General features: G+C 54.7%; 3 protein-coding genes across 3 annotated transcripts; 2 read left to right on the top strand and 1 right to left on the bottom strand.

Moving 5' to 3' along the window:
* Positions 1–147: 147 nt before the first annotated feature.
* ABHD8 (abhydrolase domain containing 8) lies at positions 148–11,176 on the bottom strand. The gene is made up of 5 exons (XM_088067853.1): positions 10,831–11,176; positions 6,229–6,901; positions 3,106–3,276; positions 1,613–1,829; positions 148–431 (listed from the first exon to the last, which is right to left on the bottom strand). Exons 2-5 carry the CDS (start codon positions 6,891–6,893, stop codon positions 282–284), a joined length of 1,203 nt encoding a protein of 400 aa, XP_087923979.1. The 5' UTR covers positions 6,894–6,901; positions 10,831–11,176; the 3' UTR covers positions 148–281.
* A 921-nt stretch (positions 11,177–12,097) lies between these two features.
* Positions 12,098–13,288, top strand: MRPL34 (mitochondrial ribosomal protein L34). The gene is made up of 2 exons (XM_005533966.3): positions 12,098–12,684; positions 12,797–13,288. Exons 1-2 carry the CDS (start codon positions 12,608–12,610, stop codon positions 13,065–13,067), a joined length of 348 nt encoding a protein of 115 aa, XP_005534023.2. The 5' UTR covers positions 12,098–12,607; the 3' UTR covers positions 13,068–13,288.
* A 444-nt stretch (positions 13,289–13,732) lies between these two features.
* Positions 13,733–21,923, top strand: DDA1 (DET1 and DDB1 associated 1). The gene is made up of 5 exons (XM_014262451.2): positions 13,733–13,829; positions 15,506–15,586; positions 16,093–16,144; positions 17,517–17,578; positions 20,212–21,923. Exons 1-5 carry the CDS (start codon positions 13,827–13,829, stop codon positions 20,320–20,322), a joined length of 309 nt encoding a protein of 102 aa, XP_014117926.1. The 5' UTR covers positions 13,733–13,826; the 3' UTR covers positions 20,323–21,923.
* Positions 21,924–22,702: the final 779 nt, after the last annotated feature.

Here is a 22,702-nt window from a genome sequence, read left to right as displayed (position 1 = left end):
GGGCTCGGGGACCAACTGCGCCGTGTCCCCGCTGTCCCCTCCCCTCCCCGAGGCTTGGGGAACCAGATGTGCCACGTCCGGGCTCGGGGACAGTGTCCCCCCCCACGCTGTCCCCAGGCTTGGGGACCGCCTCCGCCGCCTCTCCTCGCTCCTTCTCCCGGCGCTGCGCGTCCCAACCTGGGGGAGCCTCCTCGCTCCGTGCCCAGGGAAACAAAGCGGGCTCGTGGAGCCCTCTCGGCGCTCCGGGGAGCGGCCCCGGTGTCCCCGCCTGGCGCTGGCCCTCATTTGGTGTCGCCGTCGCCGCGGGCCGCGGGCGTGTCGGGCTCCCAGAGGACGAACTCGTGCAGCAGCGTGTTCACCGTGTCGGGGCACTCCAGCATCACCATGTGGCTGCCCTCGTCGATCACCTTCAGGAAGGCGATCAGCAGGATCTGGGGGTGGGCAGAGGGTGTGTGAGACCCCCCGAGAGGTGTCAGGACAGCCCAAAAGCCTCTCTGTCCCCTCTCTTGGGAGTGGTAGGGCCGGGATGAGACCCTTGAGGGGTTCCAGAAGCTCCCAGCCCCACCAAAGCCACCCCCTGTCCCCTCTCTTGGGTGTGGCAGTGCTGGGGTGGGACCCCTGAGGGGTTCCAGAAGCTCCCAGCCCCCCCAAAGCCACCCCCTGTCCCACCCCTGTCCCTGTCCCCCAGGTCACAGCACAGCCCAAGCTCTCCCTGCCCACTCCAGACTTGGCACCCGAAGATTTTTCCACTGCCTTCCATCCCATGGATCCCATCCCATGGATCCCATCAATCCCATCCCACCAATCCCATCGGTCCCATCCCACCAATCCCACCCCACACCCCCCACCCCACCCACAACCCACACCCCAACACCCCCAAACCTTTCACCAGCACCACGGGACCCCCCCCAAACCCCTCCCTGCTGGGGAGCCATCCTTCCCCTTCCCTTCCCCTCCCCTCCTTTTCCCTTTTCCCTCCCTTCCCTTTCCCTTTCCCTCCCCTTTCCCTTTCCCTTTCCCTTTCCCCTTTCCCTTTCCCTTTCCCCTTTTCCCTTCCCTCTCCCTTTTCCCTTTCCCTTTCCCTTTCCCTTTCCCTTTCCCTTTTTCCCTTTCCCTTTCCCTTTTTCCCTTTCCCTTTCCCTTTCCCTTTCCCTTCCTTTTTCCCTTTCCCCTTTCCCCTTTCCCTCTCCCTTTCCCTTTCCCTTTCCCCTTTCCCCTTTCCCTTTCCCTTTCCCTTTTTCCCTTTCCCTTTCCCTTTCCCTTTCCCTTTTTTTCCCTTTCCCTTTCCCTTTTTTCCCCTTTCCCTTTCCCTTTCCCTTTCCCTTTCCCTTTCCCTTTTCCCTTCCCTTCCCTTTCCCTTTTTCCCTTTCCCCTTTCCCTTTCCCTTTTCCCTTTCCCTTTTCCCCTTTCCCTTTCCCTTTCCCTTTCCCTTTCCCTTTCCCTTTCCTTTCCTTTCCCTTTCCCTTTCCCTTTTTCCCTTTCCCTTTCCCTTTCCCTTTCCCTTTCCCTTTCCCTTTCCCTTTCCCTTCCCTCTCCCTCTCCCTCTCCCTCTCCCTCTCCCTTTCCCTCCCCTTCCCCTTCCCCCTCCCCTCCCCTCCCCGCCCTCCCTCACCTCCGCCATCCTCTGGTCCTCCTCCACGGGCACGAACTTGTCGTGCATGCCGTGCACGAGCAGCACGGGCACGGCCAGCTCGGCGTGGTACAGCTCGTCGCCCTCGGGCCAGTACTGGCCGCTCATGGTGGCCCTCAGCACGAAGGACGAGACGTTGAAGGCGTTGCCCTCCTTCAGCAGCTGCTTCTCCTTGGCGCCCTGGCGGGCGAAGCCGGCCCTGGGGTGGGAGGAGGGGGAGGTTTTTTGGGGGGTTTTTTTAGGGTGGGTGAGGGTTTGGGGGGGTTTGGGGAAGGTGAGGTGAGGGTGGTGGTGGCTCCTGGGGTTCCTGAGGGGTTCGGCAAGAGCCCAGCGACCCCCAAAAGTCACCCCCTGTCCCCTCCGCTGGAGTGGCAGTGCCAGGATGAGACCCTTGAGGGGTTCCACAAGACCTCAGGGACCCCCAAAAGTCACCCCCTGTCCCCTCCCCTGGAGTGGCAGTGCCAGGATGAGACCCCTGAGGGGTTCCAGAAACCTCCAGCCCACCCAAAAGTCACCCCCTGTCCCCTCACTCGGAGTGGCGGTGCCGGGATGAGCCCGTGGGTGGCACAGGAAGCCCCCAGACCCCCAAGGTGTCCCCTCCCCTGGAGTGGCAGTGCCAGGATGAGACCTCTGAGGGGTTCCACAAGAGCCCAGTGACCCCCAAAAGCCACCCCCTGTCCCCTCTCTTGGAGTGGCAGTGCTGGGATGAGACCCCTAGATGACACAGGACCCTCGTGGGTGACACAGGAGCCCTGTGGGTGACACAGGACCCTCGTGGGTGACACAGGAGCCCTGTGGGTGACACAGGACCCTCGTGGGTGACACAGGAGCCCTGTGGGTGACACAGGACCCCCATGGCTATCAAAGAACCCCTCAGGTACCCCCAGAACTCCCCCAGGCACCCCAGAACCCCCCTGGGCACTCCAGAACACCCCTGGGCACTCCAGAACCCCTCCAGGCACCCCAGAACCCCCCCTGGACACCCCAGAACCCCCTCAGGTACCCCAGAACTCCCCCAGGTACCCCAGAACCCCCTCAGGTACCCCTAAACCCCCTCAGGCACCCCAAAACCCCCCAGACACACCTGAGGAAGCTCCAGGCCAGGCAGGGCACCAGGCAGTGCAGCACACAGGTTGAAGATGGAGCACCAGAACCCCCTTCAGGCACCCCAGAACACCCCTGAGTACCCCCAGAACTCCCCCAGGTACCCCAGAACCCCCTCAGGTACCCCTAAACCCCCTCAGGTACCCCTAAACCCCCTCAGGCACCCCAAAACCCCCCAGACACACCTGAGGAAGCTCCAGGCCAGACAGGGCGCCAGGCAGTGCAGCACGCAGGTTGAAGATGGAGCACCAGAACCCCCTTCAGGCACCCCAGAACACCCCTGGGTACCCCCAGAACCCCCTCAGGTACCCCAGAACCCCCTCAGGTACCCCAGAACCCCCTCAGGCACCCCAAAAACCCCCCAGACACACCTGAGGAAGCTCCAGGCCAGGCAGGGCGCCAGGCAGTGCAGCACGCAGGGCGGCAGGTTGAAGATGGAGCACAGGCTGGGCTCCAGCGCCGTGGGGCCACCACCGTTGATCATGATCACCTTGTGCACCAGCTCCGGGTACTCGTGCGCCAGGAAGGTGCAGAAGGACACCCTGAGGGGACACGGGGACGTGGGGACACCGTGACGGGGAGAAGGGGGCACGGGAAGCCCCCCGGGCTGAGCCAGGCCTGGGATGGATGGGGATTGGAGCAGGGTGGGTGGAGGTGGCCCTGTGCTGTGTCCCAGTCCCATGGCCTGGTGTCCCATGGCCTGCTGTCCCACATCCCTCCTCGTGTCCCACCCGGTTCTGATCCAACCCCGCCCGGTTCCGATCCAATCCTGATCAGATCTGATTCAATCCCACCCGGTTCCGATCCAACCCCGCCCGGTTCCGATCCAATCCTGATCAGATCTGATCCAATCCCAGCTGGTTCCGATCCAATCCTGCCCGGTTCCGATCCAATCCTGATCAGATCTGATCCAATCCCGCCTGGTTCTGATCCAATCCCGCCCAGTTCCGATCCAATCCCACCCGGTTCCGATCCAATCCTGATCAGATCTGATCCAATCCCGCCCGGTTCCGATCCAATCCCACCCAGTTCCGATCCAATCCTGCCCAGTTCCGATCCAATCCTGCCCGGTTCCGATCCAATCCTGATCAGATCTGATCCAATCCCACCCGGTTCCGATCCAATCCCGCCCGGTTCCGATCCAATCCTGATCAGATCTGATCCAATCCCACCCGGTTCTGATCCAATCCCACCCGGTTCTGATCCAATCCTGATCAGATCTGATCCAATCCCACCCGGTTCTGATCCAATCCCGCCCGGTTCGGATCCAATCCCACCCGGTTCCGATCCAATCCTGATCAGATCTGATCCAATCCCGCCCGGTTCCGATTCAATCCCACCCAGTTCCGATCCAATCCCACCCGGTTCCGATCCAATCCCGCCCGGTTCCGATCCAATCCTGATCAGATCTGATCCAATCCCACCCGGTTCCGATCCAATCCCGCCCGGTTCTGATCCGGTTCCGGTTCCGGCTCCTCCTTTCCTCTCCCCCAGCAGGGATCCCTAATCCCGGCTTTATCCGATTTACGGATTTACCGTCCCTGCCCTTCCCGTTCCCTCTCCGGCATCAGCCGGACACCGAGGGCGCCCCGGGGCTCCGAGTGCCGGGAAAAACGGGCTGGAAACGGGAAAAACGGGCTGGAAACGGGAAAAACGGGCTGGAAACGGGAAAAACGGGCTGGAAACGGGAAAAACGGGCTGGAAACGGGAAAAACGGGCTGGAAACGGGAAAAACGGGCTGGAAACGGGAAAAACGGGCTGGAAACGGGAAAACCGGGGCGGAAATGGGAAAACCGGGCCGGAAACGGGAACAACGGGGTGGAAACGGGAAAAACGGGCTGGAAACGGGAAAAACGGGCTGGAAACGGGAAAAACGGGGCGGAAACGGGAAAAACGGGGTGGAAATGGGAAAAACGGGGTGGAAACGGGAAAAACGGGGTGGAAATGGGAAAAACGGGGTGGAAATGGGAACAACGGGGTGGAAATGGGAAAAACGGGGTGGAAACGGGAAAAATGGGCTGGAAACGGGAAAAACGGGCTGGAAACGGGAAAAACGGGGTGGAAACGGGAAAAACGGGCTGGAAACGGGAAAAACGGGGTGGAAACGGGAAAAACGGGCTGGAAACGGGAAAAACGGGCTGGAAATGGGAAAAACGGGCTGGAAACGGGAAAAAACGGGGTGGAAACGGGAAAAAACGGGGTGGAAATGGGAAAAACGGGCTGGAAACGGGAAAAACGGGGTGGAAATGGGAAAAACGGGGTGGAAACGGGAAAAACGGGGGTGGAAATGGGAAAAAACGGGGTGGAAATGGGAAAACGGGGTGGAAACGGGAAAAAAAAACGGGCTGGAAACGGGAAAAACGGGCTGGAAACGGGAAAAACGGGGTGGAAACGGGAAAAACGGGGTGGAAATGAAAAATGGTGAAAATGGAAAAAAAAACGGGGTGGAAATGGGAAAAACGGGGTGGAAATGGGAAAAACGGGGTGGAAATGGGAAAAACGGGGTAAAACGGGGTAAAAATGGGGTAAATGGGATAAAAATGGGACAAAAATGAGGTAAAAATGGGATAAATGGGGTAAGTGGGGTAAAAATGGGATAAATGAGGTGAAAATGGGATAAAAATGGGGTAAATGAGGTAAAAATGGGATAAAAATGGGGTAAATGGGATAAAAATGGGGTAAATGGGGTAAAAAGGGGGTAAAAATGGGGTAAAAATGGGACAAAAATGGGATAAAAATGGGAGAAATGGGGTAAGTGGGGTAAAAATGGGAGAAATGGGGTAAGTAGGGTAAAAATGGGAGAAATGGGGTGAAAATGGGACAAAAATTGGGATAAGTGGGGTATAAATGGGTTATAAATGGGATAATTTGGATAAAATGGGGTAAGTGGGATAAAAATGGGATAAATGGGATAAAAATGGGATAAAAGGGATAAAAATTGGACAAAAACAGTTAAAAACAGGATAAAAACGGGATAAGTGGGATATAAAGGGATAAAAATGGAATAAATGGGATAAAAATGGGATAAATTGGATAAAAATGGGATAAGTGGGATAAAAATGGGATAAAAATGGGATAAGTGGGATATAAATGGGATAAAAATGGGATAAATTGGATAAAAATGGGATAAGTGGGATAAAAATGGGATAAGTGGGATAAAAATGGGATAAGTGGGATATAAATGAGATAAAAATCGGATAAAAATGAGATAAAAATGGGATAAAAATGGGATAAAAATGGGATATAAATGGGATATAAATGGGATATAAATCGGATAAAAATGAGATAAAAATGGGATAAAAATGGGATAAAAATGGGATAAAAATGGGATAAAAAAGGGATAAAAACGGGATAAAAATGGGATAAAAATGTGACAAAAACGTGACAAAAAATGGGAAATAAACGGCGTAGAAAGAACGTGAGCCCCTAAACCGCGGGATTTACGACCATTCCCATTTCCCGGGACGTTCCCAATCCCGATCCCATCCCTTTACCCGTAGGAATGCCCGACCAGGATGTTCCTTTTCTTGGCGTAGCGCTTGAACACCACCCTCATGTCCTCGGCCAAGGCGTAGAAGGTGTAGGCGGCGGCCACGGGCGGCGCCGAGCTGCAGCCGTGCCCCGCCAAATCCGGCGCCACCACCTCGTATCCCAGCTTGGAAAAGAATTCCAGCTGCTCCTTCCAGATGTCCAAGGAGCCGCCCACGCCGTGGATGAAGAAGAGCACCACGTCGCCGTGCGCGCCCTTGCAGCCGGTGATGCGCTTCTCGCAATCCACCGTCACCACCTTCTTGGGTTTGCGCTTCCGACGCTTCCCGGGCGTCGCCGGGGTTCCGGAGGGATCCGAGTTTTCCTGCTCGGCGTTGGGATCGGGGTTTTGGTGAGCGGCGTCGGAGAGGTTCTCGATCAGGAGCTGCCCGTTGCGGTAGAGCGTGATGCGGCGCTTGCAGCGCACGGCGCCGCGCTCCGCCGGCTCCGGAGGTTCCGGAGGGAATTCCGGCCGGTTGGGAACGTCGTGGCGGATCCGGAGGATCCGGCCGGGTTTCACTTCCAGGAAGGTGAAGCCGTCGCTGGATTCAACGCTGTCCAGAGGGGCCACGGCGTTGGGGGTCTTGCCCAGGAGGCAGCAGAGGAAGCCGTCGGTGATGCTGGTCAGCATGGTGATCCCTGGGGAAGGAGGGAAAAGTGGGAAAAAGCGGGAAAAAGTGGGGAAAAAGTGGGAAATTTCATGGGAAAAATGGGGGGAAAATGGGGGAAATTGCATGGGAAAAATGGGGGGAAAAGGTGGGAAAAATGGGGAAAAAGTGGGAAAAAATGGGAAAAGGTGGGAAAAATGGGGGAAATTGCATGGGAAAAATGGGGGGAGAGATGGGAAAAATGGGGAAAAAGTGGGAAAAAGTGGGAAAAAGTGGGAAAAGGTGGGAAAAATGGGGGAAATTGCATGGGAAAAATGGGGGGAAAAGTGGGAAAAATGGGGGGAGAGATGGGAAAAATGGGGAAAAAGTGGGGAAAATGGGGGGAAAAGGTGGGAAAAAGTGGGAAAAATGGGGGAGAAGTAGGAAAAATGGGGAAAATGTGGGAAAAAATGGGAAAAGGTGGGAAAAATGGGGGAAATTGCATGGGGAAAATGGGGGAAAAAGTGGGGAAAATGGGGGAAAAGGTGGGAAAAAATGGGAAAAATGGGGGGAGAGGTGGGAAAAAATGCGTGGGAAAATGTGGGAAAGATGTGTGGGAAATGTGGGAAAAATGGGGGGAAATTCGTGGGAAAACGGGGGCAAAAATGTGTGGGAAAAGGTGGGAGGAAATATGGGGGAAAAAATGGAAAAAATGTGGGAAAACGTGGGAAAATGGGGGGAAAAATGTGGAAAAAATGTGGATAAACATGGGAAAATGTGGGAAAACATGGACAAATGTGGAAAAACATGGAAAATCTGTGGAAAAAAGGGATTCAGCCCCGATTCCAGCAGCTGGATCCCCCCAGGTTGGAGATCCTGGTGGATATGCGAAGAAACCCTCCTGGAATTACGGAATTAAGGCTGGAAAATCCCTCTGGAATCGCAAAATCCGACCTCTCTGGCACTTCCAGGGATAAATCCTGGCGGGAATTGGAGATTCCGGGGATCCAGCTCCATCCCAGGCCTCGTTCCCGGGATCGGGAAGTGAAGGATTCCCGGATTCACAGATTCCCGGATTCCCGGATTCCCGGATTCACAGATTCCCGGATTACTGGATTCCCGGATTCCTGGACTCCCGGATTCCCGGATTCCCGGATGCCCGGATTCCCGGATTCCTGGATTCCCAGATTCCTTGATTCCCAGATTCCCGGATTCCCGGATTCCAGGATTCCTGGATTCCCGGATTCCCGGGTTCCTGGATTCCTGGATTCCTGGATTCCCGGATTCCCAGAATCCCAGATTCCCGGATTCCCAGATTCCCGGATTCCTGGATTCCCGGATTCCCAGAATCCCGGATTCCCGAATTCCCGGATTCCCAGAATCCCGGATTCCCGAATTCCCGGATTCCCAGAATCCCGGATTCCCGGATTCCCGGATTCCCAGAATCCCGGATTCCCGAATTCCCGGATTCCCAGAATCCCGGATTCCCGGATTCCCGGATTCCCAGATTCCTGGATTCCCGGATTCCTGGATTCCCGGATTCCCGGATTCCTGGATTCCTGGATTCCCAGATTCCTGGATTCCTGGATTCCCGGATTTCCGGATTCCTGGATTCCTAGATTCCCGGATTCCTGGATTCCTGGATTCCCGGATTCCTGGATTCCTGGATTCCCGGATTCCCAGATTCCCGGTTTCCCAGATTCCCGGATTCCTGGATTCCTGGATTCCCGGATTCCTGGATTCCCAGATTCCTGGATTCCCGGATTCCCAGAATCCCAGATTCCAGGATTCCTGGATTCCCGGATTCCCAGATTCCCGGTTTCCCAGATTCCCAGATTCCTGGATTCCCGGATTCCCAGATTCCCGGATTCCCAGATTCCCGGATTCCTGGATTCCCGGATTTCCGGATTCCTGGATTCCCGGATTCCTGGATTCCTGGATTCACAGATTCCTGGATTCCTGGATTCCCGGATTCCCGGATTCCCGGATTCCAGGATTCCTGGATTCCCGGATTCCCGGATTCCCAGAATCCCAGATTCCCGGATTCCCAGATTCCCGGATTCCCGGATTCCTGGATTCCCGGATTCCTGGATTCCCGGATTCCCAGATTCCCAGATTCCCAGATTCCCAGATTCCCAGATTCCCGGATTCCCGGATTCCTGGATTCCCGGATTCCTGGATTCCCGGATTCCCAGATTCCCAGATTCCCAGATTCCCAGAATCCCAGATTCCTGGATTCCCGGATTCCCGGATTCCCGGATTCCCGGATTCCCGGATTCCCGTCTCCCCCTCCCTCCGGGCCCGGGCCCACCCCGGGAGGCTGCCGAGGGATCCCGCGGGAAGGTGGGAATGCTGCCGGTTGCCATGGGAACGGCCATGGGGGGATTATCCCGGCTGCCGGCGGGATCGCGGGAATCTGGAGCGTTATGTAAGGCTGGGAATGGCGGGATCTGCCGGGGGGATCCAACAGAGGGATCCAACAGAGGGATCCGGCCAAGGGATCCTGGAGCCAGAGGGATCCGGCTGAGGGATCTGCCAAAGGGATCCTGTCAGAGGGATCTGGCTGGGGAATCCAGGAGCCAATGGGATTCAGCACAGGGATCTGACCTCGGGATCCAGCTGAGGGATCCAGCCGAGGGATCCTGGAGCCAGAGGGATCCAGCCGAGGGATCCTGGAGCCAGAGGGATCCAGCCAAAGGATCCTGGAGCCAGAGGGATCCAGCCAAGGGATCCTGGAGCCAGAGGGATCCAGCCAAGGGATCCTGGAGCCAGAGGGATCTGGCTGAGGGATTCTGCCGTGGGATCCTCCTGTGAGGATCCTGGCATTGGGATCCTGCCAAAGGGATCCTGCCGTGGGATCCTGCCATTGGGGATGCCACAGGGTTGGGAACGGGATCAGGGTTTGGGATCGGGTTTGGGATCAGGATTTGGGATCGGGGTTTGGGATCGGGGTTTGGGGTCAGGGTTTGGGATCGGGTTTGGGATCGGGGTTTGGGATCGGGGTTTGGGATCAGGATTTGGGATCGGGGTTTGGGATCGGGGTTTGGGATCGGGGTTTGGGATCGGGGTTTGGGGTCAGGGTTTGGGATCAGGGTTTGGAATCGGGTTTGGGATCGGGGTTTGGGATCGGGGTTTGGGATCGGGTTTGGGATCAGAGTTTGGGATCAGGGTTTGGGATCAGGGTTTGGGATTGGGGTTTGGGGTCAGGGTTTGGGATCAGGGTTTGGAATCGGGTTTGGGATCAGGGTTTGGGATCAGGGTTTGGGATCCAGGTTTGGGATCAGGGTTTGGGATCCAGGTTTGGGATCCAGGTTTGGGATCCAGGTTTGGGATCCAGGTTTGGGATCCAGGTTTGGGATCCAGGTTTGGGATCAGGGTTTGGGATCAGGGTTTGGGATCCAGGTTTGGGATCCAGGTTTGGGATCCAGGTTTGGAATTGGGTTTGGAAGCAGCCTTTGGAAGCAGGCACTGGAATCAGGCACTGGAATCAGCCCAGCCTCTCCCCCCACCATGGGCAGCTTTTCCCGAAATTCCAGCCGAAATTCCGAGGGGATTTGGGACCCTCCCGCAGCAATCCTTCCCCGCCGTTGCATCACGAGCCAAGCTTTTCCCTAAGTTGGGATTTCCAGGATAAATCCCATCCCCCCACCCTCCTTTTCCTTTCCCTCCTCCCTCCCTCGGCGCACCTGGAGAAATCCAGGTTATTCCAACCCTCCTCAACACCCAAACCCTCCCCGCTTAATTTATTTAAATAAATCCATTTTATTTATTATTTTTTTAATATTTTAAATTTTTTTTTTAATTTTTTTTTTTTTTTTCCCCTCGGTTGGAAAAAATTCCAGCATTTTTAAATTTTTTTTTTTGGGGGGGGGGGGTCATTTCCCTTCCCCCTCCTCCCTTCTCCAGCAGCACCTTTGGCGTCAGGACATTCCCGCAGCACCGCAGAAAGGGGGGGAAAAAATTAAAAAAATCACCGCTCACCTCATTTATCGGCCAAGGTTGTCAGGATTTCGAGCTTGGCAAGGTAAAAAAAAAATGGGAATAAAAATAAAAAAATCCTGGAATTCCGCAGAATTCCCGATGGAAAAGCAGAGCAGGAGACGGACGAAGCGGTGGGAGGTTAAAATCCCGATTTTTTCCAGGCGTTTTGGAGGGGCGAGGGGGAGGAAACGCCTTCAGCAGCGCTTAGCCCCCTCCAAAAAATTCCCCGAATTCCCGGAATTCCCGAAATTCCTGCCCTTGGCGCTTGTCCCCCGCTCCATGGGGACGCGGGGGGGTTTGTCCTTGGAGCTGTCGCCATGGAAAGCCCCGAAATCCCTCCTGAGGGGGCGGGACAGGGACGTGATGGACACCGGGAACGGCCAATGGGAGCGGCGGGAGGGACGGGGGGACAGGAGGGGACAGGGATGGGGACAGGGACAGGAGGGGATGGGGACAGGGATGGGACAGGAGGGGACAGGGACAGGAGGGGATGGGGACAGGGATGGGACAGGAGGGGACAGGGTTGGGGACAGGGACAGGAGGGGACAGGGTTGGGGACAGGGACAGGAGGGGACAGGGACAGGAGGGGATGGGGACAGGAGAGGACAGGGATGGGACAGGGATGGGGACAGGAGGGGACAGGGATGGGGACAGGTATGGGGACAGGGATGGGGACAGGGATGGGGACAGGGACGGGACAGGAGGGGACAGGGATGGGGACAGGGATGGGGACAGGGACAGGAGGGGACAGGGACAGGAGGGGATGGGGACAGGAGAGGACAGGGATGGGACAGAGATGGGGACAGGGATGGGGACAGGAGGGGACAGGAGGGGACAGGAGGGGATGGGGACAGGGATGGGGACAGGGATGGGACAAGGATGGGGACAAGGATGGGGACAGGGATGGGACAAGGATGGGGACAGGAAGGGACAGGAGGGGATGGGGACACGGATAAGGACAGGGAGGGACAGGGACAGGAAAAGGAAGGGACAAGGATGGGAACAGGACAAGGACAAGGATAAGAATGGGGACAAGGACAGGGACAAGAACAGGGACAAGGACAGGGATGGGAACAGGGACAGAGATGGGACAAGGACAGGGATGGGACAAGGACAGAGATCGGAACAGGACAAGGACAAGGATAAGAATGGGGACAAGGACAGGGACAAGAACAGGGACAAGGACAGGGATGGGAACGGGGACAGAGATGGGAACAGGACAAGGACAGGGACAAGAACAGGGATGGGAACGGGCACAGGGATGGGACAAGGACAAAGATGGGAACAGGACAAGGACAGGGACAAGAACAGGGATGGGACAGGGATGGGACAAGGCCAGGTTGAAAGGAGTTTAAATCCCATCCAGCCCCATCTTGGACCTTCCACTATCCCAGGCTGCCCTTGGACACTTCCAGGGATGAGGCAGCCACGGCTCCCCTGGGAATTCCATCCCATTCCCTCCCCACTTTCCCAGCCAGGAATTCCTTCCCAAATCCCATCCCAGTTCCCCTTTCCCAGATTGAAGCCATTCCCTGTGTCCTATCCCTCCATCCCTTATCCCAAATCCCTCTCCAGCGCTCCGGGAGCCCTTTTAGGCTCTGGGAGTGGCTTTGGGGCCTGTCGCGACAGCCCTGGGGACAACCGACAGCCCCCGAGGCGACAAGGCCGCAGTGGCGCCGTTGCCATGGTAACTCCGCCACTACCCCCAGAGGGACTTCAACCCCCATCAGCCCTTGCGGCGCAGCCCTGGCTGTGATTGGCTGGGAGGACGGAGCCAATGGGAAGCGGCGTTGTTGGCGGGCGGAACAAAATGGCGGCGCTGGCGACTCTGTGGGCTCGGGCTGGGGGCCGCAGGTACCGGGAGGGGAAATCCCAACCTTAAAATTCCAACCTTAAAATTCCAAGTTAATCCCTTCTTTCCCTCTCCTCACTCCTTTTTCTGCTTTAATTTTTTTCCCCCCCCAAGCTTTTCCCTGCTGCAAGGTTTTCCCTTCCCGCTGCTCCCAAACCCTCTGGAGCCTCTCCCCAAGACTTCCAAGCCCTCCGTTCTTTGCCGCATCCCGGTTCCTGCGTGGAGTTTCCAACAAATCCGTGGAAAATCCCGGGGGAACGAGTACCAGCCCAACAACTGGAAGCGGAAGAAGACTCACGGCTGGATCAAGCGGATCCGAACTCCCGGCGGGATCGCCGTGATCCTGCGCCGAATGCTGAAGGGCAGGAAATCCCTCAGCCACTGAGGGACCCTCTGGAATTCTCCGGGAATTCGGGATCATCCCGCCCAGCCGTGGAGGTGCTGCCCAGCCCTGCTGTCCCTGCCGCCTCTGAGGGGTTTGGGACGCGGTTGCTGCTTCGGTTGTTAAATTATGCTCGGTTTTTGTTTTTTTTTTTTACCGTGTGGTTATTCCGAGTTTGTTTTGTTTGTTTGTTTGTTTATAAACGTGGGAATGCGGGGCGTGTTTAAATCCCAGCGTGTCGCCTGGAAATTCCTGCGTTAATTAGGACGGGATTAGGATGAGGAGGGGGAATTTGGCGTGTTCCAGGGTCAGATATTCGGGAAGGGTGGGAGGATTCGGGATGTGGAATTAGGGATGGAATTCAGGTTGGCTTCACTCAGCAGCGCCTCTGCCCCTTCGCTGCTCCGCCTTCCGGGATCCTGAGTCCAGCATCGCCTCCGGGGCGGGATAAAGGGAGGGAGTTCTCCTCCTTCTTCCCGCGCCGCTAATGAGCCGCGGTTTAATGAGCAGCATTTTAATTAGCGAACGTCCAAACCACAATTCCCAGCATGCCCCGCGCCGCTCCCCATCCGGGTCCTCCCGCACTGCGCCCGCCCCGCCCTTCCGCGAGGGGACTTCCTGCTTCAAGCTAACCTTGATTGACAGCCGCTGTATCCAATAGCAACGCGGCGTTTCGCGGTGCGGCCCAATCAGCGCTCACTAGGCGGGCGGCCATGACAGTGGGCGGGCCGGGGCGGCTCCTCCCGGCTGGCGGCGGTGAAGATGGTACGTGAGACCCCCGCCGCAATGGCGGCCCCGGGGCGGCCTCAGCGGCCCGGCCGCGGCTCCCGGGTCCCGCCGCACAGGCCGCGGCTTCCCCGGTACCCGCAAGGGCGGAACCGCGCCCGCCTCCGGCCTGTAGGGCCCGCGCCCGCCGCGGCCTGGGCGGGGGTGGTGCGGCTGAGGGGGCTGAGGGGGTGGGGGGGGAGAGGGGTTCCCGCCCTCAGGGGGGAGGAGGAGCGGGGGGATTTGGGGTGAGGGCTCCGGGGGTTTGGGGTGAGGGGGGTTTGGGGTGAGGGGTGAGGGGTTTGGGGGGTTTGGGGTGAGGGGTGAGGGGTGAGGGGGGTTTGAGGTGAGGGAGGTTTGGGGTGAGAGGCTCCGGGGGTTTGGGGGGTTTGGGGTGAGGGGCTCCGGGGGTTTTGGGGTGAGGGGGGTTCCGGGGGTTTGGGGTGAGGGGTTCCGGGGGTTTGGGGTGAGGGGGGTTTTGGGGTGAGGGGCTCCGGGGGTTTGGGGTGAGGGGTGAGGAGGGTTTGGGGTGAGGGGGGTTTGGGGTTCCAGGGGTTTTGGGGTGAGGGGTTCCGGGGGTTTGGGGTGAGGGGAGCCTCAGGGCGAGGTTTGGGGTTCTGGGGGATTTGGGGTGAGGGAAGCCTCAGGACAGGGTTTGGGGTATTTGGGGTGAAGGGAGCCTCAGAACGAGGTTTGGGGTGAGGGGGTATTTAGGGGTTTGGGGCTCTGGGGGAATTTGGGGTAAGGGGAGCCTCAGGACGGGATTTGGGGGTGAGGGGGAGCCTTAGGACGGGGGATTTGGGGTGAGGGGGAGGCGCAGGGAGGGGTTTGGGGGATTTGGGGTGAGGGGGAAACGCAGGGAGGGGTTTGGGGTGAGTGGGTTGGAGGATTTGGGGGTTCCGGGGGTCCCGCGGGGTCAGGGTGGGGCTGGAGAACCCCAATATGGGTGGGGGGCACCCTAAAATGGGACCAAACCATTTTTTTTTTTTGTGGGGGGGTTTAGGGGTCACCCTAAAGTTGGACCGAACCATTTGTTTTGGGGGGGGTTTAGGGGTACTGGGTGTTCCCCCTTGGAATATTTGGGGGGCTTTGGAATATTTTGGGATCCCTGTGGGATTTGGGGGCTTCCCCACCCTCGGTTTTGGGGGAGGGGGAGGGGTTGGGCAGCTCCTCCACCCTCAGGTTTTTTTGGGAATGAAGGAATTGGAGCCTCCCCATCCACGGGATGATCCCTTGGGGATTTTGGGATGGGAATGGAGGGATCTGAACCCGTCTGGGATGATCCCTTGGGGATTTTGGGATGGGAATGGAGGGATCTGAACCCGTCTGGGATGATCCCTTGGGGATTTTGGGATGGGAATGGAGGGATCTGAACCCGTCTGGGATGATCCCTTGGGGATTTTGGGATGGGAATTGTTCCATGGGTTTGGATTAGGACCATTCCCGGGTCTCCCAGGGGTTGGGAATTTCAGCCCTGGGATCAGCCTGGGAATTTTATCCGGGAAAGGAAAACTTTGAGCTGCCCAAATCCCAGGAATTTTCCTCTCAATCCATGAGAATTTGGGGCCGGATGTGGGGGTCGCTTGGATGGACACAAATCCCTGGGATCTGCCGGCATTCCCTGGCCTATCCCTGCTCCTTCCCTGAGGGTTTTTTTGGGAATTCTGCCTCTCCAGGCAGATTTCCTGAAGGGGCTCCCGGTGTACAACAAGAGCAACTTCAGCAGATTCCATGCGGATTCCGTCTGCAAGGCTTCCGTGAGTGCTCCTGATCCCGGAATTCCCCGATCCCGGAATTCCCCAATCCCAGAATTCCCAGATCTTGGCATTCCTGAATCCTGGGGTTCCTGAGTCCCGACATTCCCCAATCCTGGCATTCCCAGAATTCCCCCATCCCAACATTCCTGAATCCCAGCATTCCTCATCCCAAATCCTGGCGTTCGCAGTCCTGGCATTCCTGGATCCCAACATTCCAAACCTTGGCTTTCCCAGTATCCCAACACTCCCAGCATTCCCAAATCCCAACATTCCCCAATCCCAACATTCCCAGCATTCCCAAATCCCAACATTCCCCAAATCCCAACATTCCCAGCATTCCCCATTCCCAACATTTCCCAATCCCAACATTCCCAACATTCCCCAATCCCAACATTCCCAACATTCCCCAATCCCAACATTCCCAACATTCCCAAATCCCAACACTCCCAGCATTCCCAATCCCAGCGTTCCCGTTGCTGACGGATCTCTTGGAATTCCCATTCCAGAACCGCCGCCCCTCGGTGTATTTGCCCACCAGAGAATTCCCCTCGGAACAGAGTGAGTTTGCCGGGAAAATCCCGGGTTTTTCCGGAACTTTCTCCGGATTCAGTTGGGAAAAGCACAAAATCCCAATTTCCCTTGCTTTATTCCCAATTTTCCCCTTTTAATTCCCAATTTTTCCCTTCTTTATTCCAAATTTTCCTTTTATTTCTTCACTTTCTCCTCATTTATTCCCAGTTTTTCCCTTGATTTATTCCCAGTTTTCCCCTCCTTTATCCCAAATATTCCCCTTAATTATCCCAAATTTCCCCTCTTTCATTCCCAGTTTTTTTCTTACCTTATTCCCGACTTTTCCCTTTCTTTATTCCCAATTCTCTCCTCATTTATCCCAGATTTTTCCTTTGTTAATTCCCAATTTCCCCTGGATTTATTCCCAATTTTCCCTTTATTTATTCCAAATTTTTCTCTTTATTTATTCCCAATATTTCTCTTGTTTATCCCAATTTTCCCCTTGATTTATTCCCAATTTTCCCTGGATTTATTCCCAATTTTCCCTGGATTTATTCCCAGTTTTCCCTTGATTTATTCCCAATAACCCCTTGCTTTATTCCCAGTAATCTCTTGATTTATTCCCATTTTCCTCTCTATTTATTCCCAACATTCCCCTTGTTTATCCCAACTTTCCCCTTGATTTATTCCCAATTTTCCCTTGATTTATTCCCAATTTTCCCTTGATTTATTCCCAGTTTTCCCTTGATTTATTCTCAATAATGCCTTGATTTATTCCCAGTTTTCTCTTGATTTATTCCCAATTTTCCCTTGATTTATTCCCATTTTCCTCTTTATTTGTTCCCAACATTCCCCTTGTTTATCCCAACTTTTCCCTGGATTTATTCCCAATTTTCCCTTGATTTATTCCCAATTTTCCCTGGATTTATTCCCAATTTTCCCTTGATTTATTCCCAGTTTTCCCTGGATTTATTCCCAATTTTCCCTGGATTTATTCCCAATAATCCCTTGATTTATTCCCAATTTTCCCTTGATTTATTCCCATTTTCCTCTTTATTTGTTCCCAACATTCCCCTTGTTTATCCCAACTTTTCCCTGGATTTATTCCCAGTTTTCCCTGGATTTATTCCCAATTTTCCATGGATTTATTCCCAGTTTTCCCTGGATTTATTCCCAATTTTCCCTGGATTTATTCCCAATTTTCCCTGGATTTATTCCCAATTTTCCCTGGCTTTATTCCCAATTTTCCCTGGATTTATTCCCAGTTTCCCCTCAATTCACCCCCAATCCCCCCTCGATTTATTCCCATTTTTCCCTTTCTTTCTCCCCAACGATTCCCGATTTTTCCCTCCCCCTTTAACCACTGGAATCCCCCGAAAACCTGGAATTCTTTCCGTGTTTTTCCCGGGAATTCCGGCAGTTATCGTGACAGAGAAGACGAACATCCTCCTGCGCTACCTCCACCAGCAGTGGGACAAAAAGGTGAAACCCGGGAGCGCAATTCCCGCTTTTTTCCCTTCCTTTTTTCCCGGGAATTTGGGATTTGTTGGAATGGTCGGGGTGGGAATTCCGGGCTGGGGAAATCCCGGGATTGGCTCTGCCTCGGGAAAAGGGGGGGAGGTGGGAGCGGGGGGGATTCGCTCGGGAATTTGGGAATGCTGGGGTTGGGAATTCTGGGATTGGGAATGATGGGATTGGGAATTCTGGGATTGGGAATGATGGGATTGGGAATGATGGGATTTGGGAATTCTGGGATTGGGAATGATGGGATTGGGAATGATGGGATTGGGAATGATGGGATTTGGGAATTCTGGGATTGGGAATTCTGGGATTGGGAATGCTGGGATTTGGGAATTCTGGGATTGGGAATGATGGGATTGGGAATGCTGGGATTGGGAATGCTGGGATTTGGGAATGATGGGATTTGGGAATTCTGGGATTGGGAATGATGGGATTTGGGAATTCTGGGATTGGGAATGATGGGATTGGGAATGCTGGGATTGGGAATGCTGGGATTGGGAATTCTGGGATTGGGAATGCTGGGATTGGGAATGATGGGATTGGGAATTCTGGGATTTGGGAATGATGGGATTGGGAATGCTGGGATTGGGAATTCTGGGGTTGGGAATTTTGGGATTTGGGAATTCTGGGATTTGGGAATTCTGGGATTGGGAATGATGGGGTTGGGAATGATGGGATTGGGAATGATGGGATTGGGAATGATGGGATTGGGAATGATGGGATTGGGAATGCTGGGATTGGGAATGATGGGATTGGGAATGATGGGGTTGGGAATGATGGGATTGGGAATGATGGGATTGGGAATGATGGGATTGGGAATGATGGGATTGGGAATGATGGGATTGGGAATGCTGGGATTGGGAATTCTGGGATTTGGGAATGATGGGATTGGGAATGCTGGGATTGGGAATGCTGGGATTGGGAATGCTGGGATTGGGAATGCTGGGATTGGGAATGATGGGATTGGGAATGCTGGGATTGGGAATGCTGGGATTGGGAATGATGGGATTGGGAATGCTGGGATTGGGAATTCTGGGATTGGGAATGATGGGATTGGGAATGATGGGATTGGGAATTCTGGGATTGGGAATGATGGGATTGGGAATGATGGGATTGGGAATTCTGGGATTTGGGAATTCTGGGATTTGGGAATGCTGGGGTTGGGAATGATGGGATTGGGAATTCTGGGATTTGGGAATGCTGGGGTTGGGAATGCTGGGGTTGGGAATGATGGGGTTGGGAATGATGGGATTGGGAATGCTGGGATTGGGAATGCTGGGATTTGGGAATGATGGGATTGGGAATGATGGGATTGGGAATTCTGGGATTGGGAATGATGGGATTGGGAATGCTGGGATCGGGAATGCTGGGATTGGGAATGATGGGATTGGGAATGCTGGGATTGGGAATGTTGGGATTGGGAATGCTGGGATTGGGAATGATGGGATTGGGAATGCTGGGATTGGGAATGCTGGGATTGGGAATGATGGGATTGGGAATGATGGGATTGGGAATTCTGGGATTGGGAATGATGGGATTGGGAATGATGGGATTGGGAATGATGGGATTGGGAATGATGGGATTGGGAATGCTGGGATTGGGAATGATGGGATTGGGAATGATGGGATTGGGAATGATGGGATTGGGAATGCTGGGATTGGGAATGATGGGATTGGGAATGCTGGGATTGGGAATGATGGGATTGGGAATGATGGGATTGGGAATGATGGGATTGGGAATGATGGGATTGGGAATGCTGGGATTGGGAATGCTGGGATTTGGGAATGATGGGATTGGGAATGATGGGGTTGGGAATTTTGGGATTTGGGAATTCTGGGATTTGGGAATTCTGGGATTTGGGAATTCTGGGATTGGGAATGATGGGATTGGGAATGATGGGATTGGGAATGCTGGGATTTGGGAATGATGGGATTGGGAATGATGGGGTTGGGAATTTTGGGATTTGGGAATTCTGGGATTTGGGAATTCTGGGATTTGGGAATGATGGGATTGGGAATGATGGGATTTGGGAATTCTGGGATTTGGGAATGATGGGATTGGGAATTCTGGGATTGGGAATGATGGGATTGGGAATTCTGGGATTGGGAATTCTGGGATTGGGAATGATGGGATTTGGGAGGGGGGGATCTGGGAACGCCGGGATTTGGGAACACTGGGAATTCTGCGAATACTGGGATTTGGGAACGCTGGGAATTCTGCGAATACTGGGATTTGGGAACGCTGGGATTGGGGAACATTGAGAATTCTTGCAACGCTGGGATTTGGGAACACTGGGAATTCCTGGAATGCTGGGATTCGGGGATGCCGGGATTTGGGAACACTGGGAATTCCGGGAACGCCGGGATTTGGGAACGCTGGGAATTCTGGGAACGCCGGGATTTGGGAATTCCAGGCTGTCCCTGTGGAATTTCCGGGATTTGGGAACACCGGGAATTCCGGGAACACCGGGAATTCCGGGATCGCCGGGCCGTCCCTGTGGAATTTCCGGGATTGGGGAACACTGGGAATTCCGGGAACACTGGGAATTCCGGGAATTCCGGGCCGTCCCTGTGGAATTTCCCGGCTCTCCCCAGAATGCGGCCAAGAAGCGGGACCAGGAGCAGGGGGAGCTGGAGGGGGAGAACTCGGCCCCGCCCCGGAAAATCGCCCGGACCGGGAGCCAGGACATGACCGAGGACACTTAAAACTCCCGGAATTCCCGGAATTCCCCAGGCTCTTCCCGCTTTTTTCACCCCCTCCCCCACCCCGCTGGGAATTCCCGGGATCCGCCCTATTTATTTGGGATTCGCCTCTTTCCCGGTTTTTTGGGGTCGCGTTGGTGGAGCGGGGTTTTGGCGGAGAGGGAGAAGCTGATTCCCAAAATTCCCGCTTTTCCCGGGATTCCTGGGTTTTATTCCCTGTGAGATTCTGGAGTTCCTTATTCCCAAAATTCCCTGTGAGATCCCGGAGTTCCCGGGTTTTATCCCCCGCGAGATCCCGCAATTCCTTATTCCCAAATTTCCTGTTTTTCCTGGAATTCCCAGGTTTTATTCCCTGCGCTAGCCCGGAATCCCTCATTCCCAGAATTCCCATTTTTCCCGGGATTCACTCCTGAGATCTCCCAGGAGAACTCATTCCCAAAAATTCCACTTTTTCTGGGGGGGGAGGATTCCTGGGATTTTTTTCCTGCTCAATCCCAGAATTCCTCATTCCCCAAAATTCCCCTTTTTTCTGGGATCTCCTCCCTTCCCAAAATTCCCTTTTTCCCGGGATTCCCCAGATCCCTTCCCTGTAAAATTCCAGGATTTTTTTTTTTCCCCTTCACTTGAGGAATTCCCAGGAATCCTTTGGATATTCCCAAACCACGACCGAGGCCTTTCCCGTTTTTCCCGTTTCTCCAGAAAATTCCCGACCTTTTCCGATCATGGCTGGAGCCAATTCCTGGGAATTTCAATCCCGGGATTTTTTTTGGGGGGGGGGGTGGGGGGGTGGGGGAGGGGCCGAATCCGTGGATTTTTTTTTTTTATCCCACCCTCTGGAAAAGCCGGAATCGTCAATCCTTAAATCCCGAGTTTTTCCCGGGATCCGAGGGATCGCTCGGAATTCCCAAGGGACGGAGCCGGGAGAGGACTGGGGGCGGCTCCGGCCTCGGATCTGGGAGAATCCCGGATGGAATTCCGGGAATCCCGGGTGGAATTCCGGGAATCCACGACGGAATTTGGGATCCGAGATGGAAAAATCCAGGACGGAATTCCGGGAACGGCGGAGCCCGATCCAACGCTCCCGAAATCCTTGGGATTGAGACAATTCCCAGCCGCCTTTCCGGGACCATCCAGAGGCTCGGGATTCACGGAAAACCCCGGGAAAAGCCGGAAAAGGACGGGATCATCCCAAAATTCCAGCTGCTTTTCCAGGAGGAGCCGATTCCCGCGGAAATCCCGGAATTCGGAGCCATTTTCCTTCCCTTTGCCGTGAAATCCGTTGGGATTTTTCCAGGAGATTCCCAAAAAAAAAAAAAAAAAAACCCCCAAAATTCCCGGCTCTGACTCTTCGGCCTCCCCTTTTCCCACAAAATCCCGGATCCGTCCTCGGAATTCCGGCCTGGGAACGGCCAAAATTCCGCCGGCGTCGGAAGCAGAACCTCGGGGAAGAGGCTCCCGTCGGAATTCCCGGAATTTGGGACTGGAATTCAATCCAGAACTTTGGCTCTGCCTCCGTTTTTTTTTCCCGATTTTTTTTGTTTTGTTTTGTTTTGTTTGGAATTTTTTTGTTTTTTTTATGGAAGCGACTTCGGAATTCCTGGAATGCTGGGGGGGGGGGGAGGGGGGAGGGGGAGCGGAATTCCCGGGATTTTTTGGGGGGTTTTTGTTTCGTTTGGTTTTTTTTTTTTTGGTGGGATTTTTCCAAGCTTGGAAAACTCCGGGAGGAGCCGGATTTGAGGAATGTCCGGAAGGAATTCCGGGATTCCCAGAGAGGAGGGCGGATCCCGGGATTCCGGAGGCTCGGGAATGTTGTTTCCATTAAAAAAAGAGTTGGCACTTCCTGCTGGAGATTCCCGATTTTCTTCCCCTTGGGAAAAACGGGGAGGGGGGATGGGAACCTCGGGAATTTATCCCGGGAAAAACCAGGATGGGGAATTCCAGAGGGGGAAAAAGTTGGGATTGGTGGGAGGGGGAGGGGGTTGGGAGCCCGGTCCCGCCTTCGGAATTCCATCCCGGGATTTGGGATTGGAATTCCCATCCCGGGATTTGGGATTGGAATTCTCATCTCTGGATTTGGGATTGGAATTCCATCCCAGGATTTGGGATTGGAATTCTCATCCCTGGATTTGGGATTGGAATTCTCATCCCGGGATTTGGGGTTGGAATTCTCATCCCGGGATTTGGGGTTGGAATTCTCATCCCGGGATTTGGGATTGGAATTCTCATCCCGGGATTTGGGGTTGGAATTCTCATCCCGGGATTTGGGATTGGAATTCTCATCCCGGGATTTGGGGTTGGAATTCTCATCCCGGGATTTGGGATTGGAATTCTCATCCCGGGATTTGGGGTTGGAATTCTCATCCCGGGATTTGGGGTTGGAATT

This window comes from Pseudopodoces humilis, chromosome 28 (genome assembly GCF_049639895.1).
Source record: "Pseudopodoces humilis isolate 2021_Gansu_Grassland_sample_001 chromosome 28, ASM4963989v1, whole genome shotgun sequence".
NCBI classification, from domain to species: domain Eukaryota; kingdom Metazoa; phylum Chordata; class Aves; order Passeriformes; family Paridae; genus Pseudopodoces; species Pseudopodoces humilis.
This window is presented reverse-complemented; position numbering and strand designations above follow the sequence as displayed.

Coding starts and splice junctions, on each gene's coding strand:
- ABHD8 (XM_088067853.1), bottom strand. CDS start 6,893: ATGCTGACCAGCATCACCGACGGCTTCCTCTGCTGCCTCCTGGGCAAG. Junction 3,277..6,228: donor CTGGTCGGGCATTCCTACGG/GTAAAGGGATGG, acceptor GTGTCCCCTCAG/GGTGTCCTTCTGCACCTTCC. Junction 432..1,612: donor AGGACCAGAGGATGGCGGAG/GTGAGGGAGGGC, acceptor GCCCACCCCCAG/ATCCTGCTGATCGCCTTCCT.
- DDA1 (XM_014262451.2), top strand. Junction 15,587..16,092: donor ATTCCGTCTGCAAGGCTTCC/GTGAGTGCTCCT, acceptor TTCCCATTCCAG/AACCGCCGCCCCTCGGTGTA. Junction 16,145..17,516: donor AGAATTCCCCTCGGAACAGA/GTGAGTTTGCCG, acceptor GAATTCCGGCAG/TTATCGTGACAGAGAAGACG.
- MRPL34 (XM_005533966.3), top strand. CDS start 12,608: ATGGGAAGCGGCGTTGTTGGCGGGCGGAACAAAATGGCGGCGCTGGCG. Junction 12,685..12,796: donor GCTCGGGCTGGGGGCCGCAG/GTACCGGGAGGG, acceptor TCCCCCCCCAAG/CTTTTCCCTGCTGCAAGGTT.